Below are 27,707 nucleotides of genomic sequence, written 5' to 3' on the forward strand. Positions count from 1 at the left end.
AGATAGTGAGTTGGTGTTTTGGGGGGGGGGGGGAGGAGAAGGTCACTGCTTTGTCGCAGTTAAAGAGCCACATGTGGAGGGTGTTTCTTTTTGCATGGTTTTGGAGGCCAGTTTGAGTGACAGCTAGCGAATGGAACCACGTGCAGCAGGGGTTTGCAGGTCACTCACTGATTTAGCAACCTCAGTGTCTTTTATTTATTCGAGTGCCTGTTTCACCTGCGAGGTGCACCTTATGGAATGGTACATTTAGTATGGTCTGTTGTACCTTAGGCTTAAAACTGAATATGCATAGCCACGTAAGTTGGCGCATAAAGCGGCTTGTGTTTTATTCCTCTGGCAGCTGTGTCAGTGGAATCTAGAGCACAGCATATGTAATTAATAGATATAGGCTGCCCCTCACTAACAATCTCTTGGCCCTTCTTCCTATGCTCCTCTGGGAGGTATTGGTGGGAGTTCCTCCATCTCGTCCCAGCGGGCACGGTCATATCTGGCTAACAGCCCTTATGTGTTTGCCATATGCCTATGCTTGCTGGCTTGGGCTGCATCCCGCTTACCGTAGGCGTCAATAAGCTTGCTCTCCTTATCAGGGGACAGAGCATCACTAGTGGCCTGAAAAGTGCTCTTTTTCTAGCATTGGAGACCACCAATTAATCAGGGGAAATCTGACCCCTAATGAAAATGGGGTCAGAGGATGAATCCTTATATCTCTTCCACATCTCTGTAATTATGCGTGCCTTAGCAGGGTCTTTAAAGATATCCTCTGAGTGCCTCATCATTCCCTTCAGCATTGGGAGGGACTCTGTTGTCTTGAGAGATGTGGAGAGGAATTCATCTTCAATGGGCTCCTTATCCAAGAACACCTGGTGGTAAGTGTCCACTCTAACAATAAGCTCCTGAAAGGAGGTGGTATCATCGGGGGGGAAGGGAGAGATAGCCTGGCAGGGTAGACATCTGGGTCAGTGAGGGGAGGAGCTTGATGGCGGGGTATCTGAGTCTTTCAGTGCCGACCATGGGCTGACAGCAGTGGTAGCCCGGTAGCCTGGGAGGAAGATGCTGTTTTTTTGGGCGGGAGAGCCACTACTCTCTGTACGTTGTGCCAGAGGGAGATCTTGCATCTCTAGGACTGTGTCCACATCGGAGTTGGAGTCCTTGACCGAAAAGAATTCCTCTTCAGCCGCTGAGGCCTCTTGTATTTCTGGTTCGGGCTACAGCTGGACATTTTGTTCTAAGATGCCCAGTGTTTCTTCAATCTCCTGTAGCTTCTTCTCAGGGCAACGGGCACTTCAATCCCATAAAGTTTCTTGGAGCGGAAAGACTGACAAGCCTCGCATTCCTCCTCTATATGGTCTGGGGACAAACCAAGGTTGCAGACCAGGTTCTAGTCAGTCTGCAGCAAAGTCGCATGGCACTTAACACAGAAATGGAATGGAGTCTGTTCCATCAGGAGTTAATTCTTGAGTTGGTCAAATCGAGAAAATGGCAGCCCGATTGTAGCGGCTCAGAGGGCGTCTGTTGGAGTGCATCGATCTGCTGGGTGACTTCTTCTTGTCGCAAAACTCCAGGAAGGGAATATGTGCGTTCGAAAACAATACAGAGGGTTGGGGATGTATCCCAAACGGAAGGAGCCTGAAAAGACACCCTTGACTTGGAGCTCGGTGAAACACAACCAGACCCGATGGCGGAAGAAAACAATCTAACAATTAGGTCAATGTCCATGCGCATTACCAGTAAAACAAGAAATCACTACACTTGCTGACTCAAAAGGCTTTTCGAAGAAAAACAATCTTGCAACCTTCCAGGCCCAAAACTAGATGGCAGAAGTATGCAGAGCATGTGTATCTACAGCCACACACGCTATCAAACAATGGGTTTACTGGCTCCCTAATTCTCTGAATTCACAACAAAATTCTAAACTAACGGCTCATGGTTCTGAAAATGACGCTGCAAGTGAATAAACCTTGGTTTCAGAGCTTCAACAAAAAGCACGTTTTACACATTGGGTAGTGCCCGTAATGGTCTCCTTTAGGAATTTGGTCTAGTGACAAACTGTATTCTTCAAAGTCCAACAAGCACAAAGGGGAAGTGGGATGAAGAGGAAGCAGTACAGTATGAACAAAAGGAGAAAAAAAAGCAGCAATGAAAAAGTTGCATAATTTTATAGTTCCAGTGGTGTCATTTTGCAGGAGCACACGTGTCATGATGCATGCCAGTTGCAGTGGTGCAATTGTTTTTTATTTTCTAATTTACCAATCCAAGATTGATCGGCAAATACATAAAAAAAAACTGTTGAAATGAAGTAGCGCAAAAGCATTTTTACTTAAACCAGAAAGGCTGGCAGCAAAGTCATACCTGGCCCTCTTTTAAAAAAATTTTTTTTAAAAAAAAAAGCGCCACGGAATGAAGTAACAGGGAGGACAGGGGAAATATAAACGTGGGAGAGAACAAAATGGGACAAAATAAGAGGCATACAGATGAGAGCAATATGGACCGTGGGGAGAAGCACACAGGCAAGAGATCATCCCAGAGTGCAGGTGAAGAGAAGCAGCTGAACGAGAGACCAACATGCAGCATGCGGGGGAGGCATAAGGCACCTGAGGGAAACAGCTGGAAAATATGTACATGCTTATGGAGTGCCTAAGCAAAATGGAAAAAAGTAGTTCCCTAAAAGTTAGCAGTGGAAGGACACAAGTGGGAGTGAGACACAGGATGGACAAGGCAAGCCTGCCAATTAAGAAGCAAGAAAGATTGGCAATAAAGCTAACTGGCTATAAGCAATGCGAAGGCTTTAAGTCCACTGTGAGTTCTTTCTAAGCTGACAATAGGTAGCCTCGATCTAAAAATCCATTATAAACAGTTTCAATTTTGGAATAATGCTGGATAATATAGTATGTAATGTCAAGTTGTAAAAAAATCTTCATACAACATAAATGTGCTATATGGCAAAAGCCTTTATTAAAACACCCGAGTTATTTTAAAATAAGAGATGAAAACCCAATGAGATCCTAGGCTCTTGTGTGAAATTGCTTTGTTTTACAGAATTGCAACCCTTGAATGCATTGAAAGGTTGGGAGCCAACTACTGTTTGATGTTCCAACTGTTAGAAAAAAGAGTCAACTGAAGAAAAGTAGAAACCTCTACAACAAAGGCAAAAACAAATGAAAAAGAATATACAACTCAAGATGATCTTGCCTTCCGGTCTGGTATTCCTTAGTGCAATCTGTAAGTGAGTTTCCAGGGGTGACATCCAACTAGCTATAGAGAAAGCTGGATGTTGTCAGCAGCTGCACAATACCAGCAGCTTCGATAGGATACATGGCCAGTCAGATTTCAGATTGCTTGGGACCAGTGTGTTTTTTACATTAACCTTAAAGAAAAGGATCAAGTTCACCACACCAACAGTCATCCTAAAAATATTCTTTATTGGCTAGAACAATCAACTAAGTAGAAAGGACTAATGCTAGTGTAAATTGAAAGGGAACTGAAATAAAACAGATAGATGGATTTCACACTTTGAGAGCCTGGCCAGTAAATATGTAGAAAATAACATACAAAAGTGTAAACCTTATATTCTAGACATCTAAGAGGAGGTTAATAGCAAATAAAACATTAGTTTACCCAAAATCGGGGACTGGGGTACCTTCATCCCCTTCTTTACATTAATAGACAAATCAAGAATGATGTATGCAGTACGTGTCAACAGTCACACTTACCACTTGAAAAGGGGTTTTCCCATCATAGCCAACTTGGTTCATGTCAGCGCCTGCCAGATACCAAGCTGCCAAGCCCTCAACGCCACCACTAGCAGCCAAACTGTAAAGCAGAAAGGTGGTCTGTTACAGAAAAAACCTTTAAGGCATACATTGCAAAAATACTCACCCTCAACCAGCAACAAACAAGCACTTTCCCAATATACTCTGTGTGCTATGTCAAAGTCACATGTTTGAACTCTTAAGCAAACTAAGCCTTTCATCTTCCCAAGCTCAATATCATGAGAACAGTTCAGTTTAATATTACTACTACTTATTTAAGAATCAAGGTTTGTAGTGTAAATGGTTTACATTGGAAATATTTTACAAGGAATAAAGTACCCCTTTGCTGTACATTATAAGGAAACTGCAAATTACGGAGCAGTTCCTTAACCATATGTGACCCAGGACTGAGTTACATTTTAAGATCATGGAACTCGAAGTGAGCTTCTAGAGATATTATTTATACATAGACTTTCCACACATTTGGGATGTGTAAGGGTGAAATAGTATATATATGTGATTCTAAAAAATCGTTGCAGAACGACCTTTGGGGGATCATCTCCTTTGGGGGAAGATATGAAACACTAGGACCATAATCAAATTAACAAGTTACTTATCGTCGGTAAATTATCTTTCTGTTTGATACTCAAAGTAACCAAAGATTCCCCACCATGTGACCCCCCCCTCGGTGTTGTTAAAATGATGAATTACTGATGGTCATTCAGGGTCAGTAATTTTCAATCTTCTCAAAGCAAGGAGCACTGACATCACTAAAGAACACCCATTAGTTGATAAAACTTATTTCACAAGCTCTTCAAACCCCCTAAAAGAAAGACAGACGGACCCAGGAAATTGGTCAGACAGCTTGCCCACCAAGAACACTGACCATGTTGGTGTTTTCGACTAAAAACAACTAGGGCTGGGAAGAAGACGCAAAAACAGGTTCAGTGAAGGGAAAAGATATAAAGCAAATGAGTGCAAACTGCAAGGAACAATAACTACAAAGGAGATGTCGCGAGTTCTCTGTCGAGAAAAGACACAAAAAGAGGACATGTTGAGGGATTTCACATATAAAATAATGAGGGTTAAAAAAAAAAACACAGCAAATGATCAAGCATTCAGAGTAGAATGATAAGAGTTGGAGCCAAGGAGACAACAGGCATACTATAGAAAGGTAAGAAAGAAGCTACAGTCTGAATCCATCAGAGACAGAGCCAAGCATCAAGCCACCAACAGGTATACAAGAGTATTTTTAATGCTTGACACTCGCCACATCTACATCCACTGCTCCCTGGAACATCTACTTCATTTCTGCGAATGGAATGTTTTTCCAGAATGTTTTTTCAACTGCAAAAAAACTAGGTGTAAATCTAAAAGAGTCAGGGTTAAAGAAACGGATCCAATACAACCCAGCACTTTAGTTAATTCTTACCTGCAAAGTTCTGTTCCAGCATCTACCAACTCTTCCCACTTAAGGTGAGCACCAGTCTGACGCAGCAATTCTATTACTTTCATGTGCCTTAAAAAGGAAAACAGATCACTTAATAAAATGGTAATGCTACAATACCCATTAAACTCATATTTCAAATTAAAGTGCCTCAGAAACCAAGTTAATAGATTGTGGTTAATCATTCTGCATATAACTTCTTTATTTGCTAAACAGGAATAATATTTGGAAATCAAAACAGACTAAGGAAGCACAGTCTGTATTATTGTTAAAACAACAAAAATTTCTTGAAAGATTCCAGAATTATAATCTGTGTCCACCCACTTTTAGCTAAAGGTCTACTTGCTACTACAAGAGGGCATGAGGTTTGACTGCAAAATTCACTATAACTTCACCTTTTCAGTTGCTGAATATATTCCCAAAATTATCATCCTTCTGAAAAAGTGGTTTTGAGAGGGCAGCAGGTTAAATATTTTCAAAAACAAAAAAAACAGACAATTCATTTGTTTGAATAACTGGCCAGAAATCTATTTTTGAAACAACTCTGCAAAGCATTAGAGGGGCTTTGCAAGAGATCAATAAATGGCAATCCGAATGCAAGACATATTGACTCGATTAAAGAGTGTAAAGACCGAGTTAGCAAAGTCTAGAAAGAAGATGAATTGTTTTGACAACAATTTTGACCTCTTAAATGCTCATCACTATGTGGTCTACTTTATTTTCGTAAGTGCTACAAAGACACAGGAAGCCCTCCCTCCTTCGTTACAACAACTTGCAGAATAGGTTAGATGAATCTCTCAGCATTTTATTATTTCAAAGAAATATAGTCACCTATATTATTATTGGAATCAGGCGAAGAAATGCCTCTTTCACAGTTCTAGTTCAGAGAACAAAAGAAGTGCTATATCCGACTGTCCCACTCGGGAGACCAAGGCAAAGCTTCTTACAGAATTTTTTTATAACTTGGATCTTCTACTTCAGACCCTCTGATGCCATCAAAAGTGGCTCTGATTGAACCAATCACAGTACATTGCTTTAAACCATTTTCTGCACCGGGACCAAATCATCTTATTGGTATACACGACAGGGAAGTGCCTGATAATAAATTGTTGGATTAACATCCCACTCGAGAGCCTTGTGGTACAGACCTTCACTTGCAAGGTGAACCATAACTCCTTTGAGGTAGAGAAGGATAGGGAGTTTAAAAGAATAAGTGCTATTGCCCTTTGATGGAGTCAGACGTTTTTGAAGAAAAGCCCAGCCCGTTAATTTGTTCAAAAGCATAAGACATTCCGAGATTACCCCAGATGCTCCACCTTCTGCCAGCATAGGTCAGACTTTAGGTGGTGCTAAGGGAAGAAGCAATGTCAAAGGTCGAAGACCGCATCAATCCTCCTTATGTTGCACTTGTTACACCCAGATGTTGGTGGACCATGTCCATATGCTTTCCAAAGACATGTTGATTGTCAAGAGGGCTATAGATCTGGTCCCAAAGGTGGAGAATTGACTTGGCTGTTACTCCAGCTTCTTTCTTGATCCCTAGAAGGTCAAGGGATTGAGACCTCAGATTACAGAGCGTGTTCATGAAAGAGGAAGATCACTATGACCCTCAGACATTTTGCTAGCCCTGGACCACGAGGAATGGATGAGGTCATTGAGCCTGCAGGATGCATATTCATATATACCAGTGCTACAGTCCCACAAGGAGAATCTCTATTTCTTGGTGGGGCTGACCTCTTCAAGTTCACCGTCCTGACTTTGGCTCCTTATCAGCCTCTCAGGTCTTTAATTAAGTCATATCAGCGGGCGCAGACTATCTTCACATTTTGGGGGAGGGGGGTGTATGTATTTGAATACCTTGATGATTAGTTGCTGAAGGTGAGTTCACTTTAACTAGTCTTGGACCACCTGCAGAAGACATTTCATTTTTGTGGCCCTGTAATTTTTATCATCAAGTTCGAGACTCCTCTTCAAATTTCAAAGAGGTTGGAATAAATTGTTGTATTTAGCATTGTTTTAATGAATGTCTAAATTTTATCAACTTTTCAGAGCTTTCTATTGTACACATGAATGCACAGAATTTAAGTAACTCATATTAGGCACTCTGGAGGGCATTTCCATTGAGGAATCACACATGTTTAACAAAACTGGTACAAAATGTAAAAAATAAATCTTTTGTAGAGGCTGCCCTTTATTGGTCTATCTTGAACATTGTCATCTTAAAGGCCTTTCCACCTTTACAGTGAGTCAGGAACTTTCAGGCTAAAATCATGAGACTTCGGCCATGAGCTACTGTTCCAGTTCTAATGGTTCTGAAGCTTGGGGGCCTGTTAGTGTCTTGCCTCCTGCTATTACCTCACAGTTGTTGGCACATAAATGGAACCTGGAGTGTGTCCAAAACCTTTCAGACAAGAGCTGTGTCTTTGATGAGGTGACCTAGGACCTCCTGTGATGGATAACTGATGCCAATCTGACCTGTAGAATACCCCCTATAGAAGTTATGGTAGTGACCTATATCTCATCTCTCAGTTGGGAAGTTTACGTAAACAACGTGGAGATCTGAGGCCTCTGGTGGAGCAGCACACATTGCATAAATCTGATGGGGCTGTGGTCAAAGCAGGCCAACATGGGCCCTCAAATCTGGTGGTGCTGAGGTTGTGGAGCTAGCTGACACAGGATATTCCCAATGGTTAATCATCTGGCATAGTCCCTGAATTTCAAGGGAAATTATCTCCACAGGCTTTAACTTCCTGACCACAAGTGCAGTCTGATTAAGGGAGCAGGGCATCTTCGTACAGCAGGGGGCATTCCCTTGGTAAGTCGTGTTGACCCCTTCTGAAAACATTCCATGGGAAGTGGTGGAGGGCATTCTGTCTACTCTCCACCAAGTCTGTATGTTCAAGCTGTTGGACTAAATTTGTCACCTGGTGTGAAGAGAAGCAAGCTGGCCTTCTGAAGTAGAAACTAGTGATTTTCTGTTGGTACTTTCCTTGGTCAGGCAATTTTTTGCTGTAGGCATAATTAGGGGTTACCCATGCAACTTTACTTTGTTTGCATCATCAGCACTCCTAATTAAAATCATCAGTTAAAAGGGCACTCACATAGGTTTCACCCTACTCCCTTCATTATGCTGCAGTGGGAACTTCGTTTGGCCCCAATCTTCTTGATGTATGTACAGTTTTGAGCCTTTCCACAAATATATGGAGGCCCTAAACCCTTAGCAAGTTGCAGGCCCTCTTAGCTCAGCTTCGATATGCACCAACTGTTCCTAATGAACAAGTTCATTATCTTCAGTAACACTAATAATGGTGGTTACCGTATCTAATTGCATATTCCTCACCTTTGGAGCCTCCCCCTCACAGGAGTCAGACTGGATTTGCAGTTTTCATGCACTGGTTTCAGAGTGCCAAAGGTGGCACCTTTGGGTTCCATTGGCTGCTTCGCCCTGCCTTGTTAAGTGACAACACAGACACATTTCGACCAACCCTGCGTGTGGATGTCATTTTCACAAGACAACTTCCACACCCTTCAACAGGGAGCTACTTATAAAATCGGTGATAGACAGTTTGCAAAACGTACATTAAGTTCTTATGACTAATGAGACTTTTACTCCACAGAAGAGGGAGAAAGGAAGGGCCAGAGAAATCTGCTATTAGAGCAGAACTGTAGGTAAGCAACTTGTTCTTCTGATGGATAGTTCGAATCCCAGATTACATAGCAGGTGAATCAATATGAGAACACTGCCCTTCCATTAGATGGGGTTCTAAGGAATGGACTTTACATCATGATGTCCTCCAGGACTGAACAAGTAAAGTGGCCTTCACTGTGGACCAGACAGTAGAGCATGGACTAGGTATGGATGTATGGCCAAGTGACAGTTTCACAGATGCCTAGCACATGAACGCCTCTAGCCAAACCGATATGAGTTGCCTTTGCTTTGGTAGAATGAGCCTGGAGGCCACCAATAGGCCAAATTTAAGCAGAGATGCACATTACAATCAAACTAGATAAGGTCCTCTCCTGGACAGCTCACTCATTCTTTGCATTGGTAAACCCAACAAAGTCACACAGTGTGCCCTAGTCCTATCGATATAGAAACCAAGGGCCCATTTAGGATGCAACTGATGAAGCCTCTGTTCTTCCTTTATGAGATTTGGCAGAAAGAAAAAAGCATGAAGCATGAGGACCTCCTCCACCAGGAAGGGCAACACAATTTTCAGAACGAAAGAGCCCTTGGTTCTTAGAATCAACTTGTCAGAAAAGGTGGGGGTGTATTACAAATAGCTCCTTCGCTTAACTTACAACACATTGACATAACTGCAATCAGGAAGACGTTCCTAGCCTATGGGTACAACTGTTTATGAAACCAAACTATACATATAAAAAAAGAACCAAATTCAGGCTCCACTGCAGCATAACAAAGGGAGCAGACAGAAACATATGTAAACTTCTACACGAAATCCATCACATTCAATAACAAACGAAGAGGCCTGATCAGGCAAACAAGAACAGGCCAAAGGTGCAAACAGGTAAAGCCCACGGCAAAACCTAGTGGGCCAGGGATAAAACAAAAAGAAACTCGATGAGAATGGCCTGCTGGTCTTCACACCATACGGAAAACTTAGTTCAGCAACAAGAAAACATCTTTTATATTTCGAAATGACAGGCAATGTGCCTTTATTTTACTAGTGAAAAAATACCATTTTTTTCTGAAAAACACTTAAATGAAGTCAATGAAAAAAAATCTTCCAACAGGGATTCGATGGAAAAGATTAATAAGAGAAGTAAGCATTGACAAAACATCCTCGTCAAAAAGACAGTCTGCAGAGCTGTAGTCATAGCTTATTAGTTCCAGACAAACTCTACGATACTGCAGAAGACAATATGTACTCCTATTCGGAAAATATGATTCTCTTTTAAAGGCCCTATATAAGGTACAATGCCTTCTACTGGTCCTCACTTTTCATGTGAATATTTTGGAGATATGTAGTTTCACTTGTCCCATTAAAAAGAAGAGGTTGAAGTACACATAGTATTGTTTACTAAAAATCCAATACTAGTGACAGGTGTCACACATGACATGTGGCCCTCTTGGAAGCAGTGAAGAGGGTGCTTAAAAAAGGCTGGGGAATATATTCTACTTATCCTGATGGAAACACCTACGAGCAAGTAGTGAGAAACAGACAACTCTTTGCTAAACAAATGAATAGGGTCTGGGAGAAGATGTAATACAATATAGTATATTATGGGACAGGTCTACTTGATCTTCTGCAGCATAGTTTCAATAAATGGAAGTCATGTTTGATGCACATTATTTTGAAATTGGAAAGCTCACACACAAGCTAAGCAGCCGGTGGGTCACCGAACATTGAATTTGTCACAAGGTCTTACTGACTCCTCCTCTGGACATAGATGCACACCATAGGAGGAGTCTCCAATACCCCATGACTCGAAAGACCTCTTAGAAGAAAAACTTGCAACGTCTGAGCCCAACACTAGATGGCAGGAGCATGCAGAGCATTTACATCTACAGCTACAAGTGCCTCAAACATAGTTATTATAACATTTAAAAAACTGCTATATAGGTAATCAAAGTTAAGACATGACTAAATGGAGATTAGGCTGGTAAGAGCTTTCAAATGTGTGGAGATACTGATAAATCTAGAGGAGAACCCCCCCCCCCCCCCCCCCCCCCACTAGAATGTTTATCACCATAATATTCTGAGAGGTTAAAGCCCCAAGTTGTAGACAGCACCAGTGAAGCGGTTGTGATGCCAAGTCAAAGTAAGACCACACTACCACAAAGAAGGGATAGGCATTAAGCGTGAGGCAAGAAGGTACAGCAATGATCAGATTTAGAATGCTCAACTCAGCATTCCAGTTGACTTGGGCCCGGCTCACAGAAACACACAGAAAGAGGCAATAAGCCAGTAAAGAGTCTGCATTTTTGTTGAGATGGAACTCTGGCTTACCCACTGACAGAATGTTGGGATGTGAAGCAGCTAAATACAATGCTAGGTGCCCTCATAAGCCCCTCAGCCAAAGAACAAGTGACTAACTGCAACTTGGGATTGGTTACAGGAAAGTTATGAGGTCCATCAGCCAAAAAAGAAAAAACAGAAAACACTAGTAAGTGCTTCCACAGCTAGTCCCATGACCAGCACCCCATAACCAATCAACTATTACTATACTGTCCCTGCCCACATCAAATGGTTTCACTGTGTTGGGAACACCTGTGTGCCACAAGCTCCTGTCCTAACTGCAGTAATCATGGGAGAAAATAAATCTCTTCAAGTAATAAGGCAAGTGCATGGATATGCATGCAGACAGCGCATGACAGGATATGTCTTTTTCAAAAAGGCTGCTATCAAGATAAATTACATTCTACCGGTACCATGCCTATGAACAAAGCAAATGCTGCTTTATGGATACATCACAGAAGCTAAATTCCATTCCTAAAGCAGGATGCTACCAGCTTCACCATTAAAAAAAGCTATTCATGCAATTTGCAGCATGTTACTCCTCATGCCTGCAAAATGAGTTGGTAAATGAGTGGTTCAACAGCATGAAATATTTTAGCTGACCTTTTACTACAAGTCTGTAGTTGTTCTCTGGTTTTAAATATGACTGCGGAAACAGGCTGGCGATCAAACACCTGTTAAAATACAGTGCAGAACAAATTCAGTGAAACATACAACGATGTTACAATCAGTATCCTGAATATGGAGTGCCATCTCCTCACCAATTCGGTTTCCATTGCCAGCCATTTAAGAAAAAGTCACTGCTTCAGGTACAATTGTTAATAGTTTAATCAAAGCAAACCATGCATAAAACACACTGAATGCATGAATTTGTCATTTGAAAGTACAGGGTTGAAAACGGTCTTTAATGACATTGTGTAAGGAGGCCACCATACCTAAATAACTTTTGAAACACAAAACAGGAAGAAAATTCATAACCACATGTGGTGTCAATGAATTTAGATGAATGCAACTAAGTCTTAGTAGAGGTTCTCTGGAAGTGGTGGAAACAATGGAGCCGAACAGAAGTGGAAGATGGTAGAAAATCTCTGGAAGTTGAAAATGATATGAACTCCAAGTCTTGAACTCCCAGGCAAGGAGAACGCAAGTTTTCAACTTTGCATGAAGCTCAGGAATGCTCTAACAGACGGCACTCAGTGCTATTTAACTGTAATTAAGCATTCTAACAAACGTCTAATGCTCGGGCAAAAAAAAAAAAAAAAAAAGGTTTTAAAGAAAGCATTTTAGTAGTTTATTCTCCACACCTGAACTTGACTGCGTTCCTCAATGGTGTGTTCCCAAACCGGTCCTTAGCATGAACAGTTGCACCATTATTTAATAAATACTCCACTGTAGGTAGGAGTCCTTCAGAACAAGCCACATGGAGAGGGGTTCGACCATCATAATCTTCACTGCTCAAGTTTCCACCCTGAAACACAAACAAATACACAAATACTACACCAGCCTTGCACAAAAACGTTATGCCCTAGGTTGGGAGACTTAGTCGTAGCCCTCAACCTACTTGCATGTGAAGCACATACAGTCTTAAAAAAAAAAAAAAAAAAAATATATATATATATATATATATATATATATATATATATATATATATATATATATATATATATATTTATATATGGAAAATGTCACTTACCCAGTGTACATCTGTTCGTGGCATTAGTCGCTGCAGATTCACATGCTGTGCACATCCCGCCATCTGGTGTTGGGCTTGGAGTGTTACAAGTTGTTTTTCTTCGAAGAAGTCTTTTCGAGTCACGAGATCGAGGGACTCCTCCCATTTCGGCTCCATTGCGCATGGGCGTCGACTCCATGTTAGATTGTTTTCCCCGCAGAGGGTGAGGTAGGAGTTGTGTATGCTAGTAATAGTGCCCATGCAATGGAGTGAATACGTATGTACATAATGTAGTTTAAAGTAATATATTTACAAATTTACAAATGTTCAAGATCAACTTCTAAACGGCTACAGGCTCCCGGGGAGGCGGGTGGGCGCATGTGAATCTGCAGTGACTAATGCCACGAACAGATGTACACTGGGTAAGTGACATTTTCCGTTCAATGGCATGTGTAGCTGCAAATACACATGCTGTGCATAGACTAGTAAGCAGTTATCTCCCCAAAAGCGGTAGTTCAGCCTGTAGGAGTTGAAGTTGTTTGAAACAATGTTCGTAGTACTGCTTGACCTACTGTGGCTTGTAGTGCTAACACATCTACACAGTAGTGTTTAGTAAATGTATGAGGCGTAGACCATGTAGCTGCCTTACATATTTCGGTCATTGGAATATTTCCTAGAAAGGCCATGGTAGCACCTTTCTTTCTAGTTGAGTGTGCCTTTGGTGTAATAAGCAGTTCTCTTTTTGCTTTAAGATAACAGGTTTGAATGCATTTAACTATCCATCTAGCAATGCCTTGTTTAGAAATTGGATTTCCTGTATGAGGTTTTTGGAAAGCAATAAATAATTTTGTTTTGTTTTTCGAATTAGTTTTGTTCTGTCAATGTAGTACATTAACACTCTTTTGATGTCTAATGTATGTAGTGCTCTTTCAGCTACAGAATCTGGCTGTGGGAAGAACACTGGTAATTCTACTGTTTGATTCAAGTGGAACGGTGATATGACTTTTGGTAAAAATTTAGGATTTGTCTGTAGAACTACTTTATGCTTGTGTATTTGAATAAATGGTTCTTGTATGGTAAATGCTTGAATCTCACTTACTCTTCTTAAAGATGTTATGGCAATTAAAAATGCAACTTTCCATGTTAAGTATTGCATTTCACAAGAGTGCATGGGCTCAAAAGGTGGACCCATGAGTCGTGTTAAGACAATGTTGAGGTTCCATGAAGGAACTGGTGGTGTTCTTGGTGGTATAATTCTCTTTAGGCCTTCCATAAACGCTTTTATGACTGGTATCCTAAACAGTGAAGTTGAGTGCGTAATTTGCAGGTAAACTGAAATTGCGGTAAGATGTATCTTAATGGAAGAAAAAGCTAGCTTTGACTTTTGCAAATGTAGTAAGTATTTTACGATATCTTTGGCAGATGCGTGTAAGGGTTGAATTTGATTATTATGGCAGTAATAAACAAATCTTTTCCACTTATTTGCATAGCAATGTCTAGTGGTAGGTTTCCTAGCTTGTTTTATGACCTCCATACATTCCTGTGTAAGGTCCAAGTGTCCGAACTCTAGGACTTCAGGAGCCAAATTGCTAGATTCAGCGATGCTGTATTTGGGTGTCTGATCTGTTTGTGTTGCGTTAACAGATCTGGTCTGTTTGGTAGTTTGATATGAGGTACTACTGACAGATCTAGTAGTGTTGTGTACCATGGTTGGCGAGCCCAAGTTGGTGCTACTAGTATTAGTTTGAGTTTGTTTTGACTCCATCTGTTTACTAGATACGGAAGGAGTGGGGGAAAAGCGTAAGCAAATATCCCTGACCAACTCATCCATAACGCATTGCCCTTGGAGTGAGGGTGTGGGTACCTGGACGCGAAGTTTTGGCATTTTGCGTTTTCTTTTGTTGTGAATAGGTCTATTAGTGGTGTTCCCCAGTTTTGAAAGTAAGTTTATAGTATCTGGGGATGAATTTCCCATTCGTGAATTTGTTGGGTGATCTCGACTGCGATTGTCGGCCAACTGGTTTTGAATTCCTGGGATGTACTGTGCTATTAGGCGAATGTGATTGTGAATCGCCCTATGCCAAATCTTTTGTGCTAAGAGAGACAGCTGTGATGAGTGTGTCCCTCCCTGTTTGTTTAGGTAATACATTGTTGTCATGTTGTCTGTTTTGACAAGAATGTGTTTGAGGGCTATTAACAGTTGAAATGCTTTCAATGCTAGAAACACTGCTAGTAGTTCTAGATGATTTATATGAAGCTGGCTTTGTTGAGTGTCCCATTGTCCCTGTATGCTGTGCTGGTTGAGGTGTGCTCCCCACCTTACCATGGAAGCATCTGTTGTGATCACGTATTGAGGCACAGGGTCTTGGAATGGCCGCCCTTGGTTTAAATTTATAGGATTCCACCATTGAAGCGAGGAGTGTGTTTGGCAGTCTATCAACACTAGATCTTGAAGTTGACCCTGTGCTTTTGTATATTGTGTTGCTAGGCACTGTTGTAAGGGCCGCATGTGTAGTCTTGCGTTTGGGACAATGGCTATGCATGAAGACATCATGCCTGGAAGTTTCATCACAAACCTTACTTGATAGTGTTGGTTTGGGTGCATGTTTAGTATTACGTTTTGGAATGCTTGTACCCTTTGTGGACTTGGAGTGGCAATCCCTTTTTGTGTGTTGATTGTTGCTCCTAAGTATTGTTGTATTTGACACGGTTGTAAATGTGATTTTTGGTAGTTTATTGAGAACCCTAGCTTGTGAAGGATTTCTATGACGTATTTTGTGTGTTGAAGACACTGTTGCTGAGTGCTGGTTTTTATTAACCAATCGTCTAGGTAAGGGAATACGTGTATGTGCTGTCTCCTGATATGTGCAGCTACTACAGCAAGGCATTTTGTGAATACTCTTGGTGCTGTTGTTATCCCGAACTGTAACACTTTGAATTGGTAATGCACGCCTTGTATTACAAACCTTAAGTATTTCCTGTGGGAAGGATGTATGGGTATGTGGAAGTAAGCATCCTTGAGATCTAATGTTGACATGTAGTCCTGTTTGAGCAAGCAAATCATGTCTTGAAGTGTCACCATGTGAAAGTGATCTGATTTGATGTAAAGATTTAGTGTTCTGAGATCTAAGATGGGTCTCAGTGTTTTGTCCTTTTTTGGTATTAGGAAATACAGGGAGTAAACACCTGTTCCTTTCTGATGGTTGGGTACTAGTTCTATTGCATCTTTTTGTAACAACGCTTGGACTTCTAGTTGTAATAGATCCAAGTGCTGTTTGGACATGTGTGCTTTTGGAGGCACATTTGGTGGTAATTGTAGGAATTCTATGCAATAACCATGTTGGATAATGGCTAGGGGACCCACAAGTCCGTAGTTATGTGTTTCCAATGTTTGTAATAATCTGTGAGTCTCCCCCCCACTGGTGTTGTGTTGGGGATTTGTGACCGAGTCACTGTTTAGTTTGTGGGGTTTTTGGGCTTTGGAATTTCCCTCTTGTTTTAGGGAAATGTCCATCCCTATATTGTCCCCGAAAGCCTCCTCTTTGGTATTGGCCCTGGTATGTGGGTCTGGCCTGTGAGGTAGAAGGCTCTGTGCTTTGGGCCCGAAACCCCCTCTAAAGTGTGGCTTCCTAAAGGTGCCTCTGCTGTGTGGAGAGTAGAGCGCGCCCATGGCTTTGGCCGTGTCAGGGTCTTTCTTTAGCTTTTCTATAGCTGTGTCCACCTCCGGCCCAAACAATTGTTTTCCATTAAAAGGCATATTCAGCACAGCCTGCTGGATCTCTGGCTTAAATCCAGAGGTGCGTAGCCATGCGTGTCTCCGAATGGTGACCGCTGTGTTTACTTGTTCTGGCGGCTGTGTCTGCTGAGTCCATAGCCGATCTTATTTGGTTGTTGGAGATACTTTGGCCCTCCTCCACAACCTGTTGGGCACGCTTCTGAAACTCTTTGGGAAGGTGTTCAATGAAATGTTGCATTTCGTCCCAATGTGCCCTGACGTATCTTGCCAATAAAGCATGCGAATTGGCAATTCGCCATTGATTGGCTGCCTGTGCTGCCACCCTTTTCCCTGCTGCATCGAACTTTCGACTTTCTTTGTCGGGTGGTCGTACATCCCCAGAAGTCTGTGAGTTTGCCCTTTTCCGGGCTGCTCCTACTACCACTGAGTCAGGAGTTAGCTGTTGCATAATGTACACAGGGTCCGTAGGGGGAGGTTTGTACTTCTTCTCCACCCTATGTGTGATGGCTCTGCCTTTGACTGGGTCTTGAAACACCTGTTTAGCGTGTTTTAACATGCCTGGTAACATAGGCAAACTTTGGTATTGGCTATGGGTTGATGACAGGGTACTGAATAAGAAGTCATCCTCTATAGGTTCGGAATGCAGTGCTACGTTATGAAAAGTAGCTGCCCTGGAAACCACCTGCATGTAAGCAGTACTGTCTTCTGGTGGTGATGGTCTTGTCTGGTAGCAATCCAGACTATTATCAGATACTGCTGCATCGTACAGATCCCATGCATCTGGGTCATCTTGGCTCATCCCTGTGTGCATTGGTGATTGCATCATTGGGGTGTTGCAATTGGGGACAGTTGTGGTGAGTGCGGTGGCAATGGTTGTGGTGAAAAACGTGGTGGTGTTTTTTCTTTAGCCACCTTTGCTTTTGGCTGCTTTTCCGTTTCATGGAAAACGAGTTTCCGCTTCATTTTAATTGGGGGAAGAGTTCTTATTTTCCCCGTGTCCTTCTGTATATGTAGCCTCCACTGTGTATAGTCTGGCTCTCCCATCTCTAGTTCTTGTCCAAACTTGTGGCCTTGTAGTTGTGAGGAAAGGCCTTGTTCGTCGGTATAGGAGCTTTGTTTCGGCTCCGAGGCTGGATGTTTCGGCACCGAAACCTTTTCAGCAGTCGTTTTCGGCTCCAAAGCAACTTTTTTTTTTAGTTTTCGGGGTGCCGATCTCTCGGTGCTGAGTTTGGTCGGAGCCGGTATCTCTGTGCCGAGTTTGGTCGGAGCCGGTATCTCGGTGCCGAGTATACTCTGTGCCGGTATCTCGACCGGAGTCGGATGTCTTCGGCTGGTGTGTGCCCTTTTTTCGGGCTTTCATAATTTTTGAGTGAGTTTTGGCCAGGGCTGTTTTGCTCACGGTTTGCTGCCTCGCCGGCTGCTCACTCTCGGGCTCGTCCGAGTCCGAATCAGGAATGGAGAAGGTCTCCTCTTCTTCGACGTTGGGGTGTCCAGCCGGCGTCGATGCCATTTGAAGCCTTCAAGCTCTCCGGTCCCGACGCGTCTTCTTCGACTGAAATGCCCGACAGGCCTCACAGGTATCCTCTTTGTGTTCAGGGGACAAACACAAATTACAGACCAAATGCTGGTCTGTATAAGGATACTTAGCGTGGCATTCGAGGCAGAAGCAGAATGGGGTCCGTTCCATGAGCCTTGAAGACGCACGCGGTCGGGCCGACCAGGCCCCGCCGGGGAGTGGAAGCCCTGAAGGGCTGCCGGAGCTCTTCTTTTTTTCGGTGTGCTATTACTAACCCGATACCGAGCGCAAACAATACCGTCGAATTTTCCGATTGTTAACTAACTTTTCCGAGCCGAAACACGGAGCGAAGAGGAACACGTCCGAACCCGATGGCGGAACGAAAACAATCTAAGATGGAGTCGACGCCCATGCGCAATGGAGCCGAAAGGGGAGGAGTCCCTCGGTCTCGTGACTCAAACAGACTTCTTCGAAGAAAAACAACTTGTAACACTCCAAGCCCAACACTAGATGGCAGGATAATGCACAGCATGTGTATCTGCAGCTACACATGCCATCGAACACACACATATATTTTTTTTTTTTGGTGTTTGTGAACAATGTAATACAAACAATAGGTTCTTCTACATCTAAGCAAACATTATTTGGCAGCATTGAATCAACATGTTTTTTAATAAGTTTGTAATTTACATTTCCGGTCCCTCCTCACTCATTATGGATCTAGTTTGACAGCTTCATAGACGTCGACCCATCTTCCCCAGAAACATTAATGTTTCTGAGGCTAGCCAAGCAGTCAGTAGACTTACTTTTCAAGTACACAACAGTAATTCAGCCTACGTCTCCACTTAGATAGTGAAGTAGATGTTGCTGCCCGCCATGTTTGGTCTATGCCCCTCTTGTCCATCACGAATCAGTACGCACTAACAGCTGTCATCTAAGATACTCAATTGGGATATTTAAAGTGTAATTTGAAAGCTAACTCCTATTACAGTTAGTGTCCCAGACATGCTTTTCTAGTACGGCCTCAGGGACTGACAGTTCTCAACAAGAAATTCTCAATTTGCATTTTGCTAAACAAAAATGCTCTCCCCACTGCCTTTGATTATTCAGTGGTCTCATATCATAAAGACATTCTGTAAAATTTTGAGTTCCCAAACTAGTTATGAAATTTATGCATACAATATTCGTATTCTGTTTTAGACCAATAAGGACTTTTTCAGGTCATTTCTCTCATCGAGCTTTACAACAAGTTTGCTGCAAGCATGGTCTGAGGCCACTCAAAATTTGCTGCACTTCAACTGCAGTCACCTTTACTGTCTGAATGTGCCAACCATTAAACTGAGTAACAGCATATTTCGACTCAACTGAATTTGGCCATTTGCAAAAATTAATCAAGCCATTATAATGCATCTGAAAGCAATGAAGAAAATGTATATCTCTACTCTGAGATATACACAAAAGTGAACACACTATGAAATCTGTACATCGGCAGAAATGTGTATACAACATACCATTTCACGGATTGTTTCCAGTGCATTGATGTCACCAGTTTTCGCAGCAGCACAAGCCAAAGATGGCGTCAATGCATCCCTGACGGCTTCCAGTTCCTGGAATATAAAAATAAGGCTGTTACAGTATAAAAACATATATATCGTTTACGTGCTAATTCCACTGCTAAGATGCTGCAGTAAAATTATCTCCAGCATGTCTTTTAAATCATATGAAATATTAGGCACTCAAACTAAACAGCACCTGCCAAAGATAGAACCCAGAAACCATGACTTATTTAGGACTATTGTAGGGTTTAGTACTAGTTGTAACTGTGATTAATGTACTTTCTTTCTTAAAACGATAAGCACTGGGCTGGACATTTCATTAATTGGGCTGGCTGGTAGACGGTTGTGATTTGAGCTCCAGCACCCCCACAGTACCTCTCTCAGAAACCTGTGGCTCCTCGTCCTCACTACTCTGGGTCAAATGTGGAAAGGTTTAAACCTTTTCTTGATCTCTCCTCTGTGCGCTTCTTTCCCCTTCAAACATCTGTTCCATGCACTAAACGTGTTGCTTTCCCACACCCCTGCTGCTTTGCTCATTTTCCACACTTGAGATATAGATATATATAGATATAGATATATATAGATATAGATATAGAGATATAGATAGATATATATGGAAAATGGCACTTACCTAGTGTACATTGGTTCGTGGTATGTGTGAGTGACTCCTCCTCTCGGTCATACTGCGCATGGGCATCGACTCCATTGTTAGATTGTTTTCCCACAAAAGGGTGTAGGAAGGAGTGAGAGTGTAAGACTATAAATGTTCAATAAAAATAATAAGTAAAAATAGATGTCCATGCAAATGTAAATGTATTTACATATGGACAAATAAGAAAACTGCAACGACTACATGCTTCCGGAGATAAGGGTGGGTGCATGTGAATCTGCAGCACTACATGCCACGAACAGATGTACACTGAGTAAGGACATTTTCCGTTCGATGGCATTTGTAGCTGCAGATACACATGCTATGCATAGACTACAAAGCAGTTGCTCTACCCAAAAAATGCGGTGGCTAGCCTGTAGGAGTTGTTTGAAACAATGTTCTTAAGTCAGCTTAACTAACAATGGCCTGTTGCTTTGAAAATACATCTACACAGTAATGCTTTGTAAATGTATGTGGTGTAGACCACGTGGCAGCTTTGCATATGTCTGCCATTGGTATGTTTCCTATGAATGCCATAGATGCACCTTTTTTCCTAGTGGAATGAGCTTTAGGTGTGATTAAAAGTTGTTGTTTTGCCTTAATGTAACATGTTTGAATACATTTGACAATCCATCTAGCTAATCCTTGTTTAGATATAGGATTACCTTTATGTGGCTGTTGAAAGGCAACGAAAAGCTGTTTAGTTTTTCTAAATTCTTTAGTTCTAGCCACATAATACATTAGAGCTCTTTTAGGGTCAAGAGTGTGAAGGGCTCTTTCTGCGGTTGAACCTGGCTGTGGGAAGAAGACTGGCAATTCCACTGTTTGGTTTATGTGAAAAGGTGATACAACTTTTGCAGAAATTTTGGATTAGTTTTAAGTACAGCTTTATGTTTGTGTACTTGGAAAAAAGGTTCCTCAAGAGTTAATGCCTGTATTACACGAACTCTTCTTAATGAAGTAATCGCTACTAAGAAAGCAACTTTCCAAGTTAGAAATTGAATCTCACAGGAATGCATGGGTTCAAAAGGTGGGCCATTTGTCTTGTGAGTACAATATTCAGATTCCAAGCAGGAACTGGTGGTGTTCTAGGTGGAATAATATGTTTTAGCCCTTCCATGAAGGATTTGATAACTGGAACTCTAAAAAGAGGTATATTGTAGAGTCTGCAAATATGCTGATATGGCAGTAATATGAATTTTAATAGATGAGAAAGCTAAATTTGACTTCTGTAAATGAAGTAGGTAGCATACAATATCTTGTATTGATGCTGTAAGTGGGTCAGTATTTTTAGATTGACAGTAATAAACAAATAGTTTCCATTTGTTAGCATAGCATTGTCTAGCTGTAGGCTTGCGTGCTTGTTTGAGAACTTCCATGCATTCTAAAGGAGGTTACAAGTATCCAAATTCTATGACTTCAGGAGCCAAATCGCTAGGTTGAGAGCACTGGGATTTGGATGTCCGATTTGTCCTCTGTTTTGTGTTAGCAAATCCGGTCTGTTTGGAAGTTTGTAGTGAGGTACTACTGACAGGTCTAGGAGTGTTGTGTACCAATGTCGTCGTGCCAACGTGGGGGCTATGAGTATCGTGGTGAGAGAGGTCTGACGCAGTTAGTTGACTAGAAATGGAAGTAATGGGAGAGGGTGAAAGCATAAGCAAATATCCCTGACTAGTTGATCCATAGAGCATTGCCCTTGGACAGAGGGTGTGTGTGTTTCTGGATGCAAAGGTTTGGCATTTTGCGTTTTCGATTGTTACAAATAGGTCTATTTCTGGTGTCCCCCACTTTTGAAAGTACTGATGAAGTACCTGAGTGTGAATTTCCCATTTGTGTATCCGTTAGTGTATTCTGCTTAGGAGATCCGCTAGCTTATTGTGTATTCCTGGGATGTATTCTGCTAGTAGATTAATGTGATTGTGAATTGCCCATTTCCATATTGTTTGGGCTAGAAGTGACAGTTGAGATGAATTTGTCCTGCCTTGTTTCTTTAGGTAATAAATGGTTGTCATATTGTCTGTTTTTATCAAGTCAGTCTTGTGTTTGAGAGTGGTTGATACGCTTTTAGGGCAAGGAACACAGCTAATAATTCTAAACGGTTTATGTGATAATTTAGCTGTTTTGAATCCCATTCCCCTTGAATTGTAAGGTTGTTGAGAAGAGCTCCCCAATCTATCATCAATGCATGTGTTATTGTGGTCTGAGGCACAGGGTCTTGAAATGACTGCCCCTTCATTAAATTGCTGAGATTCCACCATTGAAGGGACCTGTGCGTTTGGCGGTCTAACACTAGATCTTGCAATTGATCCTGTGCTTGAGACCATTGCTGTGAGAGGCACTGTTGTAGTGTTCTCATGTTTAGTCTGGCATGCGGTGCTATTGCTATGCAGGATGCCATCATTCCCAATAGTTTCATGATAAATCTTACAGTGTATTATTGATTTGGATGCATTTGTGGTATGAGATTTTGAGAAGCTTGTATCCTTTGTGTATTTGGATAGGCTAAGGCTTTTTGCGTATAGAGAATAGCACCTAGGTAAGGTTGAACCTGTGCTGGCTGAAGATGGGATTTTTGGTAGTTGAGAGTGAACACTAGTGTAAGTAGGGTTTCTATTGTGTATTTAGTGTGTTGTTGACATTGTATAAAATTGCTTGATTTTATTAGCCAATCGTCTAGAAAAAAGAAAGACATGTATGTGTTGTCTTCTTAGGTAAGCTGCTACTACCATAAGACATTTTGTGCATACTCTTGGAGCTGTTGTTACTCAGAATGGCAGAACTTAGAATTGGTAATGTTTTCCCACTATCACAAACCTTAGTATTTTCTGTGAGCTGGATGGATGGGTATACGGAAATATGTATCTTTAAGGGCTATTGTAATCTTGTTTTTGTAGTAGTAGAATGATGTCCTGCAGAGCTACCATGTGAAAGTGTTCTGACAGGATATATAGATTTAGTGGTCTGAGATCTAGAATGGGTCGGAGAGTGCCATCCTTTTTGGGAATGAGGAAGTATAGTGAGTACACCCCTGTTCCTTGTTGAGATTTTGGAGCTAATTCTATTGCCTCTTTTAGTAGTAGCGATTGTACTTCTTCTTGTAACAGAACATTATGTTCTGGGGACAACCTGTGATAACTTGGAGGAATGTTTGGAGGGGCAGAAATCAATTCTAGGCAATAACCATTGTGGATAAAGTAAAGTGCCCATTGGTCTGTGGTGATATTTTGCCATTGGAAGTGGAATTGCTGCAGTCTGCCCCCCACAGGAGATGTGTGGGGTTGTGGCATGCTTAGTAAGTCACTGTTTTGATGGGGAAGTGACATGTTTTGAGGCCTGGAATTTGCCTGTTGGCCTCTATAAGAGCCTCTAAATCCCCATCTCTGATACTGCTTGTGTTGACCATGTTTAGGTTGGGAGGTAGAAGCCTCTGTAGATTGTGACTTGAATCCTCCTCTAAAATTACTGCTTACAAAAGGAGCCTCTGTAAGGTGTTGTATGTAAGGCTCCCATTTCTTTAGCAGTGTCTGAGTCCTTCCTGAGTTTTTCTATTGTAGTGTCAACCTCCGGACCAAACGTGTTTATCGAAAGGCATATTTAAGACTGCCTGCTGTATTTCTGGTTTCAATCCAGAAGAACGTAACCATGAGTGTCTGCGTATGTTTACAGCGGTATTCTTACTTCTAGCTGCTGTATCTGCAGCATCAAGGGCAGACCTTATCAGATTATTACTAATTGCCTGACACTCTTCAACAATTTGTTGAGCCCTTTTTTGATGTTCCTTTGACAGGTGTTGTAATATCCCCTGCATCTCGTCCCAGTGAGGTCTATCATACCTTGCTATCAAGGATTGTGAATTTGCAATGCGCCATTGGTTAGCTGCCTGTGTAGCTACCCTCTTGCCAGCAGCATCACATTTTCTGCTTTGTCAGGGGGAGAGGCGTACCCTGACGATTGTCCATTAGCCCTCTTTCTGGCGGCACTGACAACCACGGAGTCTGGAGGTACCTGATGTGTAATGTAAGTAGGGTCTGTAGGTGCAGGCTTATATTTCTTGTCTATGCGTAGTGTTAAAACCCTAGCTTTAACAGGCTCGTTAAATATCTCATCTGCATGCTTGATCATGCCAGGTAACACTGGGATGCACTGGTAATGTGAGTGCGTGGAGGACAAGATATTAAAAAGGAAATCCTCTTCTAGAGGCTCACTGTGCATGAGTACCTTGTGTTAAGCAGCTGCCCTAGATATGACCTGCGTGTATGCAGTTGTATACTCTGGTGGGGAACGTTTAGAAGGATACAAGTCTGGGTCATTAGCAGGTATAGGATCTGGATCATACAGATCCCAAGGATCAACCGTTTCACCATGAGAATAAGTCTGTGAGTGAGTTGGTGAAGGCAATGGTGGCGGGCAAATGGGTGGTGGTGAAAAAGAAAGTTGTGGTGAGTGTGGGGGGGAGGGGAGAGCAGTATGCAAAGGTAATGGCTTCTCCTTTCGTTTAAAAAACTATACTGGTGGTGGAGCAGTATTGAGATGTTCCAAAAAAGCCAACTTTCTTTCAGTCTGTGGAGGAGGTGCAGTAATGATCCTCTCAGTCTCTTTAGGGATATGGATCCTTGATTGTCTTTCATCCATGATTTCTAAAATTGGTTGAATGTCAGTGTTCTCTGAAATGTATTCTGATGGTTTTGATTATTTTGAGGCCTGTTTATCATATGGTTTTGAGCTCTGTTTTAGGTGGCTCTAAAGTCCTTGTTCTTCGGAATAAGAAGACTTTTTTGGCTCTGAAGTTGGCAATTTTTTCAGGTCCGAAAATACAGTTGTTTCAGCTCCGAGGAAGGACGTCGAGGCTTCGACTCCGAAGAGTGTGGACGTCGACTCGGTTCGGAAGTTGAGCTTTTGGTGGACTTGCTCAACTCCGGTATTGAAGTAGCTGTGGCCTTTTTTGGCACCGAACTCGAAGGTTGATCACCGAATATTTTTTTGCAGGTCGAACCATGGCTCTCTGGCAGTGGTGCACCCAGGAATCGAAATGGAGTCCGATCCATCAGGCTTTGATGTGGTAGGCCCGAACGGGCCTGAGTTGGGCGCTCGCGCCCAGAATGACGAAATTTGGTTTTAGACGGTACTATTGGTTCGACTATAGGTGGAAACACGATCGAAACAATACTGACAGTCAAAAAAAGTTATCTAAAGTTTCCGATTCAAAATCTCGGAGGAAAAGGAAACATTTTCGAACCAGACAGCAATGGAGTCGATGCCCATGCGCAGTATGACCGAGAGGAGGAGTCACTCGATACTGTGACTTCGAAGAGACTTCTTCGAAGAAAAACAACTTGTAACACTCCAAGCCCAACACTAGATGGCGGAAGCAATGCACAGCATGGGTATTTGCAGCTACCAGCCCCTGAGGCACCCTAAATGGAGACTGACAGCATACGTTCTATACATTTAAATACAGTTTTCAAAACAGTTGTTTCCTTTTCCGACGTCACCATATAGTAACAAAAAACAAAATGCTTTTTACATTGCTTCCTAAAAGAGAAGATTTCACCACACCTAAAACATGCAGAGACAGCTAAACAAATTACATTTTTCCACAAAAGACTGGAAGAGAAAGCAAAAATGTTTTGCCACAGAGGAGCAAACATAAAAAAATAAATAAAAAAAAAAAAAAGTTATTCTAAAGTGTCTTATCATAAAACAGTGAAATATTAACAACTGAAGGGCTATAATTCATATAAAACTAAAATATAGACTTACATGACTTCTCCGATGCGGACGACCTGACCTCAACATACATCTTGAATATTGAAATTTTCCGTTCAAACAAAAAAAATGGGTGTTTATAACCATGCATAGGACTCGCACAAATGAGCTTGTACTTAGGCAGCTTTTAATAGGTAGAATTGCTTTCTTTTCTAAGAGCCAGAAATGGAAGCTATGCGCTCCTTATCCAACATGTCACTATACCATATGTTTAACTTGACTGGCATTGACTTTCTCAAATCAAACATAGTTTAGGAAACAGCCCAGTATTTACATTGCATTTCCCATAGCCATCGAACTCAAACAAATCAGGTTAGACAAACTATTAAGTACCTCTTTACAGCTCATGCCAAGAGATTTAGAAATGACTTGAATGAACTTGCTGTCTCGAAGAGAGATCTTGGCTCCACAGTGGGCGACTTTGATTTCACCTCTTAGATTCTCAGACAGCATCTAACGAAAAAATAATCAGCGGTTATGAAAGAAAGCAAGCAATAGTACCAAAACAGCAAGTTGTATTCTTCAAATTAAATTTACGTTACATAACAAACAACATTATTATATAAAACAAACACAGCTAGTTTACTCAAGTCAGTTTGGCATCAAATCAAGCATAATCTTAAAGTAAAACTACCTTGTAATCGTTTGCTGCTATAACACTTCATAATGGTCTATGTTATGTTGTACAAGGACCTGAGCTTCTCTAGTTCACTTTCATCATGGATTTGCTTTACCAATGGCCAAGACTTGGTAATTGGTAAAAACAAATCCATGATGAAACGATTATTTAAGTCTTTAACAAAGCTTTTATATCTTTTTTTAAAGTATATAATAAAAACCTGATTTTAGGAGGAAAAGAGGTTCCTGTCTTTCTGCTTACTAATGTATTATGAATAGTTAGTTGTCAATATCTATTTTATCATGGCATTTCTCGCAATCACCATCTCCATCTTCACAGTGTTCACAGTCCTTAGGATGTGAGGGTGACTTCATGTCTCAGAACCAGGCATCCTTTCTTGCCAATCAACTATGTTAAATAAACAAACCAACAAATACATAAAGAAAAAGAAGCTCTTTCTGGACCAGGTATACTCCAACCTGACCTCCGGATTTTCTGTTTGTATTATTCCACAGAAGCAAGGATCTTGATGCAGGGGCCGTTTGTGCCTCTATTGAGCCAAGCTCCTTTTTAGGTTGTGGTTGTGCCTACACACAGCTTTACCAGTCTCCTGTTAAAAGACCTAGTGTGAACAATGCCAATACTAACAGTGGGCTTTGGTTAGCCCATTGCTGATCATTGGTTAGCTTTCTTGTCAATGTCATTTGTTGGCTTACTTCTACCACACATGTTCTTCCTTTTCTTCTATTTGTCCCTCCCCAACACATAGCTTCTATACCATTCTTTTGACTGGATGACTTGTGCCCCATCCACTGCTTACAAATTGGAAGCAAATGTGTTCTCCTAATCTCTTCCCCTTCAAACAGCTGCTCTTTGCACTCCTCATGTTGCTTTTCCACAACCCTGTTGCTTTGCTCACTTTTCTCACTTGGCTAATTATACACACACACACACACACACACACACACACACACACACACACACACACACACACACTCCCCTTTTCTGGCTTTGCC

General features: G+C 41.7%; 1 protein-coding gene across 2 annotated transcripts in view; it reads right to left on the reverse strand.

Moving 5' to 3' along the window:
- The window catches only part of ASPG (asparaginase), a 266,891-nt gene that overhangs the window by 43,552 nt on the left and 195,632 nt on the right, over positions 1–27,707 (reverse strand). For both annotated transcript variants that reach the window (XM_069207261.1, XM_069207260.1), the window contains exons 10-14: positions 26,406–26,525; positions 19,613–19,708; positions 12,482–12,645; positions 5,182–5,268; positions 3,711–3,810 (exon numbers count right to left, since the gene is read on the reverse strand). In XM_069207261.1, the coding sequence (XP_069063362.1) occupies positions 3,711–3,810; positions 5,182–5,268; positions 12,482–12,645; positions 19,613–19,708; positions 26,406–26,525 (567 nt within the window). The remainder of the gene's footprint in view (positions 1–3,710; positions 3,811–5,181; positions 5,269–12,481; positions 12,646–19,612; positions 19,709–26,405; positions 26,526–27,707) is intronic.

This window comes from Pleurodeles waltl, chromosome 9 (genome assembly GCF_031143425.1).
Source record: "Pleurodeles waltl isolate 20211129_DDA chromosome 9, aPleWal1.hap1.20221129, whole genome shotgun sequence".
Classification (NCBI taxonomy): domain Eukaryota; kingdom Metazoa; phylum Chordata; class Amphibia; order Caudata; family Salamandridae; genus Pleurodeles; species Pleurodeles waltl.